Source organism: Strix aluco, chromosome 10 (assembly GCF_031877795.1).
Source record: "Strix aluco isolate bStrAlu1 chromosome 10, bStrAlu1.hap1, whole genome shotgun sequence".
Taxonomy (NCBI): domain Eukaryota; kingdom Metazoa; phylum Chordata; class Aves; order Strigiformes; family Strigidae; genus Strix; species Strix aluco.
This window is the reverse complement of record NC_133940.1, coordinates 19,125,348-19,135,862: the sequence shown is the minus strand read 5'-3', so window position 1 is coordinate 19,135,862 and position 10,515 is coordinate 19,125,348. Positions and strand designations below refer to the sequence as shown.

The following is a 10,515-nucleotide window of genomic DNA, read 5'->3' as shown; positions in this document are numbered from 1 at the left end:
GCCAATGTAGAAAACCCTTTCCTCTTCTATTTTCCCCACTATTTCTTTCTTCCTCCCACTATTTCTGAGTGTTCCCTGTACACAAATGGCTGTGAAATGGCAGGTACACCCAGTATGGACACCCAAGCTGTCCATGCATAAACCAGCCTTGTGTCATGTAGTGCTGCAGCTGAGCTAATGCCCCCTGAACTTGAAGGACATGTCTGTCCAGCTCCACAGCCAGGCTGGTAAATCCAGCACATGGATCTACTGCGTCACAGCTCAGCACACAACTCGGCACAGGGGCAGAGTCTTCAGCCTTTTTACTGTTCATCTGGCTGCAAAGTTACAAAAACTGGGAGTTTTCACCACAAGAAGACCTGTTTGCTAATAAATGGTGAGGAGTTAGTGCTTCCTGGGACATGTATTTGGGGAAGGATATTATGCGTGTCTTTTATACCAAAAAAAAAAAGATAAATCACAATTAAAGAGAAGCAAGAAATTATGCTGTATGTTCACATGCAGCCCTCAGGTTTACCTTTCTATCCTCAAGCCCATGCACCTAAAGAGGTCACTAGAAGTGTTTAAAAAAGAACCCAAACGCCCAAAAAACCTGAAACAAAAAACCCCCCACACACAAAACCACCACCACTACCCCCCCAATAGCAACTTCTAATCAATTGTGCAAATTGAAAAAAAAAAAAAAAAAGAAAAAAGATTCATGCCATCCAAGTCCTAGGTCTTGGTTTTTGCAAGGAAGTGCTGCTGTCAGGGATGGAATATTCTGAACAGGCAGCGTATCCGACTGCGCCAGCAGACTGTCAGAGCCAGCTCTTGAGGTTAAACCTTGCCAGCCTGCCAAATCCTCAAAGCAATGTGGGATGCAGATGTAGACTGTATTCATGGGCTTGATTTGTTCCTTTTGGAGAAAGCAAGAGGGGAACAAAAAAAAAAGCTCTCATAAATGTGCTCCCCAGGATGCATAACCCAACGTAGGTCAGTATGGCTCTGACACCTTTGGTGGTGATTTACAGAAGGATCCCCTGACTCCCAGGGCTGGCAGCAGGAGCTAGGAATCCAGCGCTCACACACTGCTGGGGGAGCGATGATTTCCATCGTGCTGGCTGGCGCATTTGCCTCATGCCAAACAACAGGCCTTTTGCACACTCACTGAAACCATCCTGCCTGCAGCTGGGTTACCCCAGCTCTCCATAAGCTTTTATATGCATTCCTCCTTCCCCCATTTGTTTGTTTAAGGGTTTCTTTAAGCATTAATTGCTCAGTCTTGCAAATAAGATTGGAGTATCTGTCTACCTCATCCTTCCCCAGGCCCAGGAGAAGACTGCTTTCTCTCAACCTTTTTGGGGCCTTTGGGAGGAGAGCAGTTGTGAGCAGCGACCAGTTGAAAATTGGTGGCTGAGGCAGTGAGCCCTGCTCACACCCAGCATCTGTGGTTCTTGCCTTGGCATGCTGGGTCTTGATGCTGTCTCACATACCTCTGAAGCATGATCAGTTCTGACAGTGGGTGTCAACCCAGTGTTTTGGCCAGAAGGGAGAACTACTAGCATTTTTAAAGGGGAGACCCTGGTCAATGTTTCACTTTCACTCCTGAAGCCACGATTTCATGTGGAAGCACTGAGCAGGCCTGGAGAAAGCCCTGCTTTTTCACTTTGCAGCAGCACAGCAGTGAACACAAGGGCCACACAGACACAACCCATCAGAGTACAGAGAGCTCTGGACCCATTCTTTGGGTCTTCCATGTTGGAAGAAGTCGTTTTTGAAGCAATTCAGTGTCTAGAGTGTGGCAGAGACAGTTCTGAGGGAAGAGGGACACCCTTTCCACCTCCAGCATGCAGAAAAGTTTTCCAAAGCATTTCTTTTATGAGATGTTTGTGTCTAGCCGATGCACTGCCAAGACTGAGATTATCCTCCATGACATTGTTTGTTCAAATAATTGGCCGTAAGCATTTTACAAGTTACTAAAAGTAGTAAAGAAAACAAGCACATAGTGACTTTGAAAACATGCTGCACCCGTTGCTATTAAAGGCAGTGAGTGCACATGCACCCTGGCACTGCTGCCTGCTCTCGGGGGGAGCACCACAGCACGCCTGGCCTTGCTGAAGGCAGGAGGACTTGGCAAGAGCTCCATTCCTGAGTGCTGCACAGCTCTGAGCCATGACCCCAAATAAAGATAAACCACCAGGCACCAGGGCTTGACCACAACAGGCATCGAGCCTAAATCCCGCAGACACTGCTATGACCAAAGCACAGCATTTCAGCAGTTGAGACCTGCTCAGCCAGATGGCAACAGGAACCTACATTCAGCTTTCATAAAGAACAATTTTTCATCACAGGTAATTTTCTCCTGTTCACTTCTCCCAGACCAGTTGCTGTGATGAGCAGCAGAAGTCAAGACACTGATGCTCACAGCTTGTGGGAGAGAGCTCCCTCCTGTCTAAATTCTGCTTTGTTAGTATTAATATATCTGTATATAACCTGGCATTTAAAGGATGTGGGAACATACTTCACATTTCTTTTTAGGGTCTCAAAGTGATTTTTTAGGAAGAGCTAGGACTCTGGCCAGTTTTAGAGAGCTACAGAGTACCCAGGGGGGCTCTTTCCAGAGATCCTTTAAAAATAAAAATCTTCCTTCCTTTGCTGTTTTGAACTATACTCACTGCAAGCATTATTTCCCACTTTTTAAGTATCTCTGTCAGGAATGTCTCTTATGTACCAAAAAGGCTGAGATACACATGAAAGAGAGTTCACAAGCTAGATAAAGCTTTGGGGAAGTCAGAATATTCCTGACATTCGGGTATTCAAACTCACTTAATCCTTCTTTTAATCAACAAAGCTATTAAGTGATTCTGCTCACCCCACCTTTTCTCACCAGAAAGTTTAACGAAAGCAAACCTTGCTCCTGTAACTCATTAGACCAGCAAGACCATCCCAAAGTAGATATTTAGACTGCTTAGATCAAACCTCAATCCTGTAGAGAATACAGTTCCTTAGAATCTACACTGTTAGGCAAAGCTCTTGACATCAGCTACAAACAATTTCCGAAGTGGGTGTGCTGGGCTATAAATCCCAAATGTCAGATAAATCAGTGACTGAAGAAAAGACAAAACACAATTCATGGTCATGCAATGGGTGGAATACATTTTAACAGACGACCTGCAGTGGCTCAGCCTTTCCATTTAACCCAGAAGGATGAGCCACCTCAGCCAAAACACATGATGCGCTTCAGAAAACCCTCCTAGCAGATGGAGTGAGACAACCAAAAATCCCTGCATGCAAAGAGCTGAGCCTGGAAAAGGCAGCCCAAGAGCTAAAGTGCTCATAATTGAATGGACCATAGTGGGAAAATATTTGTTAAAAAAGCAGCTAGAGAGGAAAATCAATTGGTAGTTCTTCTCAAAGACCATGTCTTTTCCTTGTCTCTGCAGCATCCGATGTGGTGGTGACGCTGGCTACTGCTGGCTGCAGCGATGGTGCTCAGGAAGCTGAAGCTGGACAGTCAGTGCTGAGTGCTTCTTCCAGAGGAGCCCTGAGCACTGCAGCACACACAGGATGTACCTGTGATCCTTATCTTGGATCAACACTTAGCCCCCAGCAAAGGTTTAGCTCTCCACAGTGAAGTGTGGAGCAAGGATACACCACTGCATCGCTTCCACCCCAAGGGCAGCTGCAACCAGAGCTGCCATCAGTAAGTGGCCCAGGCAGCAGCCACAGCCAAAATCCTGGCAAGAGCAGCTGCCAACCCCTGTGCATCATGGAATCGTTACAGGGAGCAGCTGGAGTTGCCAAACCCATGACAAGGTGTAAAAAACTGATCATTTCGATACTTTACAGGCTTCTTTGGGCCTACAAACTCTGAAGCAAGGAGCCATTCTGCAGCTGTGTGGTCCTGTTTCACTACTGTGTTTTAGTCCAGTTAAGCAACATGTGGCAATGACGATCTCCAAGAGCTGCATGCTTTTGCCCTCTGAAAATTTCCAATATGAAATCAAGGAGAATTAGAGAGAGCACTGGGCTTAAATAAGGGCTAGAACATGACAACACTGCTGGAATTACAACCAGAAATAAAGCCTGTGGAGAATAAAAAGGACACCAGAGCAAGTGATCCATCTTCTTCAGCCTGAGCTACATAACTTCAGCTAGAGGTGACACCATTCCTAGCAGACACAGAACAGCTCACCATCCTGCACAAAGACCATCAGAAACCTGTCTGTCACAGGGGTGCACAGGCAAAGTCGTGGAGCAATGGATATTCACAGCTGCGTTGCTGCAGGAGGTAAGAGCAGCTATGGAGATCCCAGCAGCGGGACACTCCTCCCAAGTAATGTCCTCAAAGGAGCAGTCCCAGCTGAGCCAGGAATACGGAAAAAGATTCACCCACCAAAACCTTCAGCATAGCCCCAGACGTGAGTAATGGATGGAGTGAGCATCATATGCTTCTATCTTCCTCCAGGGCTCCCAGAACAAACCCCTTGGCAAGGTGCCGTCACTGCTGCTGTCAGGGTGAAAACCAGCTTTTGGCCCCTAGTAACACTGTGGCAAAGCCTGTCTAACTAAATAAATGATGTTGTTTACAGCTGGGAGATGGTCTCCGTTACACAACACAGCCATCCCAGCCAAGCTTTCAGGGAGAAGCTATTCTTTGGGGGGTTGTTGCTTGAAAAAATGAAGAAGAAAACAGAACTAGCTGAAGCCAACACAGCAATTTAACAGCACAGGAAACTTAATCTGCTTCTGCAGAGAAAAAAATGGATCTGCAAATTTGTCCAATTCATGCTTACCATTGGGCATATCGTATATTTGGGGTTTTAGCCACTGTCTGGACAGAGCTGGCAGAGCAGGGGAGAGAAAGGAAACTGAAATCTGTAAAACATGAAAAAAAAAAAAAAAACCTGAGACAGGCTAAGAAATTAAGAGCAGGGAAATGCACCTGAAGGGAGGGGACTGAGAGAAGGTGCTTCAAACGCATCAAAGACAGGAGAACTCCAGCAGAGAGAAGTGAAGGGGAAAACAAAAGAGTGAGAAAAAACAAGACAGGCAACTGTGTCACTGGTTGCCCTGCTGACACATCAGCGGCAAGGCCAGGTCTAGTCCTCTTGGCATTGTAAGCAAAATAATCTGCCTGCAGATTGCTGGTCCCTGCCTGGCAGTTGCATCAATCAGCTCCCCAATTGCACTTTTCCTTTGCACTCTGGATATAGAATAAAAACCAGGTTGGGCCCCAAGGACATGGGTTTTTAGGGACCCAAGCCCATCTCTGGCTGCTCAGTGGTATCTTCAGACCTGCTGGACACAGGCAGCACCCTGGGAAGGGCAGCATGCCCTTGGGGTGCCCTGCATTTCGCCCACGGGGATCAACTTTTACAACTCAGAGACGGCTCAGGGCTTATCCCAAGAAGAGGTTCCACCAGGACACAGCACTCCCCCGCACATTCCCGGCTGTCAGGGAGCATGAGGCTCGCCCAGCTCCTGACAGTCCCCTGCAGAAGAGTCACAGCCATCGATTGACAGGGCTGTGCTGAGGGCTCAGTCACAGCTTCGCTTTCCTCAGCATCCAGATCACAGCCTGAGCCCAGGGCATTGGCCAGCATGTGCAGCCACACCGGGGTGAGACCCCCCCATCTCACATCCAGACGGCAGAGCCACTCTCAGCTGCCTTTGCTGAAGCCCTAACTGGAGAAAAGTACAAAAATCTCTCCTCAAAACAGTTTTTTTGAGCAAACTGCCAAGCAGATTCTGAGAACAGTGATCAACCCAGGAGCAGGACCCTCTCCCAAACAGATCCTGAGGGAAGACTGCTACCTGCTGCTGTTTGCAGAGGGCAGGAGGTGGGAAAAACCACTGTCTGGGCGTGATGCTCGGCTGAGAAATCTCCCTGCCTCTCAGTAATACTCTTCACAGCAGGGCAGCACTTAATCGTCTTTTATCTGCCTAAGGACTTGATCCCCATTGGTCTGCAGCAGGAAGAACCAGCTCATTTATTTTCACTGTGCACTAAAAGAACAGCCCAACTGTCTCTGCAATGCTCGCAGTTCACCTATCCAAAAGGTACATGCTCTTTTTCTTGCCTTCTTCTCTACTATCTGTCAGGTATTAGATGTGGTGGCTGACTTGTGGCTGGTCATGTTCTTTCTTGTTATGTTTATATTTATTTGTGCAGCAAAGGCTGGGCTGAGTCTGAATATCTCTGATTCATGCCCAAGCATGTGCAAATGTTCACCTGAAGATATTATCCACTGTAGCAGAGCCGGACTGAGAGCCCTCCCTGAAGAAATAGCAGCATCTACCATCTCTCTAAACCTCTCCAATAATTATTTGCGGATTCTCACCACCAACACCTTCAGAAACCTGACTTTCCTCCACAGCCTCTGGCTAGATGGAAACAATCTGACTTTCCTGTCCCCAGGGACCTTCCACACTCTCAGCAAGCTGCGAGAGCTGCACCTCAGCAGGAACTCACGTCTCACCTACCTGCACGCAAACACTTTCAGAGGACTATTAAACCTCATCAGCCTGGATTTGTCCCACTGCAATATCTTCGAGATCCACCCACTTTTATTTTCACACCTGTCATCTTTAGAAAGACTCAATTTAGCCTCCAATAACATGCGGTATTTCCCACAAGCCTTTAGGAACCTCTCCAGCCTCACGAAGCTGTCCCTGGAGGGCAACCACATAGAAGCCATCGGCAGAGATTCCCTGAAGGACCTGGAAACCCTGCACGATCTGAATCTCAGGAAGAATCATATATGGATCATTCAAAATGGTGCTTTTACAAAGCTTCTCAGATTGAGCATGTTAAATTTAGGACACAACTTCATTGCTGATTTGCCTAATCAGCTTTTCGATGGATTGATCCAGCTCAAGACCATGCACCTGGAAGCCAACAGAATCACTGCAGTCAACTGCACCTTCAGACATCTGCTGAGCTTGAGAAACTTGTACCTGAACAACAACCAGATCTCCTCAATCTCAGACTCTGCTTTCTCATACTTAAACAAGCTGCACTTCCTTCACCTGAGCAAGAACAACCTCAGTTCCCTCTCTATCCACTTGTTTGCTGAACTGCCAAAACTGAAGTACGTGTTTTTATCCCACAACCCCTGGAAATGCGACTGCAGGATGCATTGGTTCTGGCAGTGGACCACAACGCACAGGGGAGTGATCGAAGGGCTGGACTGTGACTTCCTGGGCCCTCACAACATGACAGCGCTTGACGTCCCCCATCAAGGGGACCTGACAGACTGCACAGTGCCACCTGAACTGGCAAGCGAAGACAAGTGCAGGGTGGTTGAAACCAGCATGGCTCCCAGGCCCCCTGCTCTCCCCAGCAAGGTCATCCTGCTGGCACTTGTCTGCCACGCATGGTATTTTGCAAGGGGATGGGACACCTCTGTGGTCACATTTTGACAATGTTTAAATTATAAAGTGCAGGCCACTTATTTTCTCACTATTTGTTTGTGAACAATGATTTTCATTACAGGTGGGTTTTATATGGAAATAGAGGGATTTTATTAAATAGGAATAAACGCTTTCATCATGGGCAATGCTCAACTCTGAAATGCTAATATCAAAATTCGATGTAAAAGTTCACACGCAGAGGAGAAGCTCACATTATCAAATTAAGGGCTGGGGCTTGTGCTGGGTGACGTGGGGCCAGGAAGCATGGCCCCACCACAGCCTCTGTCCTCTCTGTTTCCTGACTGACCACAGCCATGTGTGATCTCTCGGGGAAGTGCTCAGCCTGCACTGGGGATATTGTGAGTACTGCTGAAGAAGGAATAAATTGCACATGTTCCAGCACATCTGGAGTCCCTAGAAAAGGCTCAGTCCATCAGCATCTCTGTGAATGTGTGATAGCTTCCCACAGCTGGCACAGGAGGTGCTTTGCTGTTAGAATATAGGACAGTGTTGGAGGAGTGGGCAAAAACGTCACCAAGTAAAACATTTTATCATTCAGCTGCTCCTCACAGTATTAAGCCTCAGCTAACGTGGCTCTGCATTTACCCCTGCAAAGAGCTCATTTATCTCGGGGATGGTCTGTATGAGTTGTGTCTCCCTGCATGTTGTTGACGAGCTCTGGCATGGCATCACACCAGTGCCATATCCCCCGAGTCACCCCCAGCTGCTGGGAGACACTGATGGGTCATCATGATGCCTCCATCATAGTGGCAGTCACCTTTCTTTTCTCCCTCACAAAGATTAGCCTTCTCCATCCTCCCAAAGGGAATTTTCCATTTCTGTGGGTATATTAAAAACAGCTCAAATCCTGCTGCGGACTACATGATGCTCCATTAGAAAGCTCTCATGCCATCCATGTGCTGCATCAGAGCCATGAGCAGTGACATGGCCAGGGATGAACTTAATTTACAGTAGTAATAGTAGTATAAGAGCCAAGGTTAAACTACACCCCTTTCTCTTCAGTGATTAAACACTGATCTCCATCCTCACCTTCCTCCTCCTCCACACCATCACCTGCACAGCCACTCCAAACATCCCACTCAGTTCTGTTAAATTGGCAAATAAGCGTCCCGTGGTGGCACACCAATGCAGAGAAGTCATGCAAGCTTCAGCAGCACAGGTTCAAAGGCACAGCCTTCCTCAAGCTGGTACAGAATCGTAGCATCGTAGAATAGTTTGAGTTAGAAGGGATCTTTAAAGGTCATCTAGTCCAACCCCCCCTGCAATGAGCAGGGACATCTTCAACTAGATCAGGTTGCTCAGAGCCCCATTCAACCTGACCTTAAACACTTCCAGGAAGGGGGCAGCCACAACCTCTCTGGTCAACCCGTTCCAGTGTTTCACCATTCTCATCATAAAAAATGTCTTCCTTATATCTAGACTAAAATTTACCCTCTTTTAGTTTAAAACCATTACCCCTTGTCCTACCACAACAGGCCCTACTAAGAAGTTTGTTCCCATCTTTCTTATAAGCCCCCTTTAAGTATTGAAAGGCCGCAATGAGGTCTCCTTGGAGCCTTCTCTGAAGGCTGAACAATCCCAACTCTCTCAGCCTGTCCTCACAGAAGAGGTGTTCCATCCCTCTGATCATCTTTGTGGCCTCCTCTGGACCTGCTCCAACAGGTCCATGTCTTTCCTGTGCTGAATGTTCCAGAGCTGGACACAGCACTGCAGGTGGGGTCTCACCAGAGGGGAGTAGAGGGGCAGAATTGCTTCCCTTGGCCTGCTGGCCCCACTTCTCTTGATGCAGTCCAGAACACAGTTGGTTTTCTGGACTGCAAGTGAACATTGGCAGCTCACATCAAGCTTTTCATCCACCAGTACCCCAAGTCCTTCTCTGCAGGGCTGCACTCAATCCCTTCATTCCCCAGCCTATATTGATACTGGGGGTTGCCCCAACCCAGGTGCAAGACCTTGTCCTTGGCCTTGTTGAACCTCATGAGGTTCACATGGGCCCACCTCTCAAGCCTGTCCAGGTCCCTCTGGATGTGTCGACTGCACCACTCAGCTTGGTGTCATCTGCAAACTTGCTGAGGGTGCACTCGATCCCACTGTCTGTGTCACTTACAAATATATTAAACTGTCCTCGTCCCAGTATGGACCCCTGAGGGACATGACTTGTCACTGATTTCCATCTGGACATTGAGTGGTTCACCACTACCCTCTGGATGTGACCATCCAACCAATTCCTCATCCACCAAATAGTCCATCCATCAAATCTGTATCTCTCCAATTTAGAGAGAAGGATGCTGTCGAGGACCATGTCAAAGGCCTTAGAAAAGTCCAAATAGATGACATCTGTAGCTCTTCCCTTGTCCACTGATGTAGTCACATCCAGAAATATTAAGTATTTTTGGATGCTTTTTCCTTTGAAAGATTATTGACTTGCAACATGTTCCTGGCCAGATGGCACACCTTGCTGGGCTAAACCTCTGTCTCACACAGAGCCCCTTGCAAGGAGAAATCCATCTGCTCTGCAGGAAGCACTTCTCGATGCTGGGTTGCAGGAGGAGCCCCGCAACTTCCAGAACCAGCAGCACCATTTGCTGGTGCTCAACGAAGGTGTCTGGTGTTCACAGTAACAGCGATGGCAAATCCTCTCCTTCAGGCGCCAGGCGCAGTCAACGCTGGCTATTTGCACTTGCCACATCTGGATTTCCTGCAGAGATTAAATTGCACCACAGGTAGAGCGAGTAAATCTGCCTACGGAGACCTGTCCTGCAGAATTAACATGGTCTTCCCTTGGCTTTGGCTGTTAGTGCACAGAAGATATGATCTGCACAGACAGCATTTGTGCCTCACAGTGTCTCTTTGTTTTCCACCTTTGGGAGACTTCAGGAATTTTGTAATTCCTAAAGCCACAGTGAGCAGAGCCCCTGCCGACCACAGCTGCCTCCTTGCTCTGACCTTGCCATCAGCCATGCAGGCTGGTGGCAGCACAGCCAGGTCTAAGGAACATTGTTCTTTACAGCTCCTTGCCTTTTTCTCCAAGATGCTTTCAGTGATTATTTCTCATCCGACTTCTAAAAGCAAGAACACCTAGATAACATTGCAGAG

At 47.7% G+C, this 10,515-nt stretch overlaps 1 protein-coding gene across 1 annotated transcript; it reads left to right on the top strand.

Moving 5' to 3' along the window:
* The first annotated feature begins 6,120 nt into the window (after positions 1-6,120).
* LOC141927892 (uncharacterized) lies at positions 6,121-7,637 on the top strand. Its single transcript, XM_074835262.1, has one exon. It carries the CDS (start codon positions 6,121-6,123, stop codon positions 7,405-7,407), a length of 1,287 nt encoding a protein of 428 aa, XP_074691363.1. The 3' UTR covers positions 7,408-7,637.
* Positions 7,638-10,515: the final 2,878 nt, after the last annotated feature.

Coding starts and splice junctions, on each gene's coding strand:
- LOC141927892 (XM_074835262.1), top strand. CDS start 6,121: ATGTTCTTTCTTGTTATGTTTATATTTATTTGTGCAGCAAAGGCTGGG.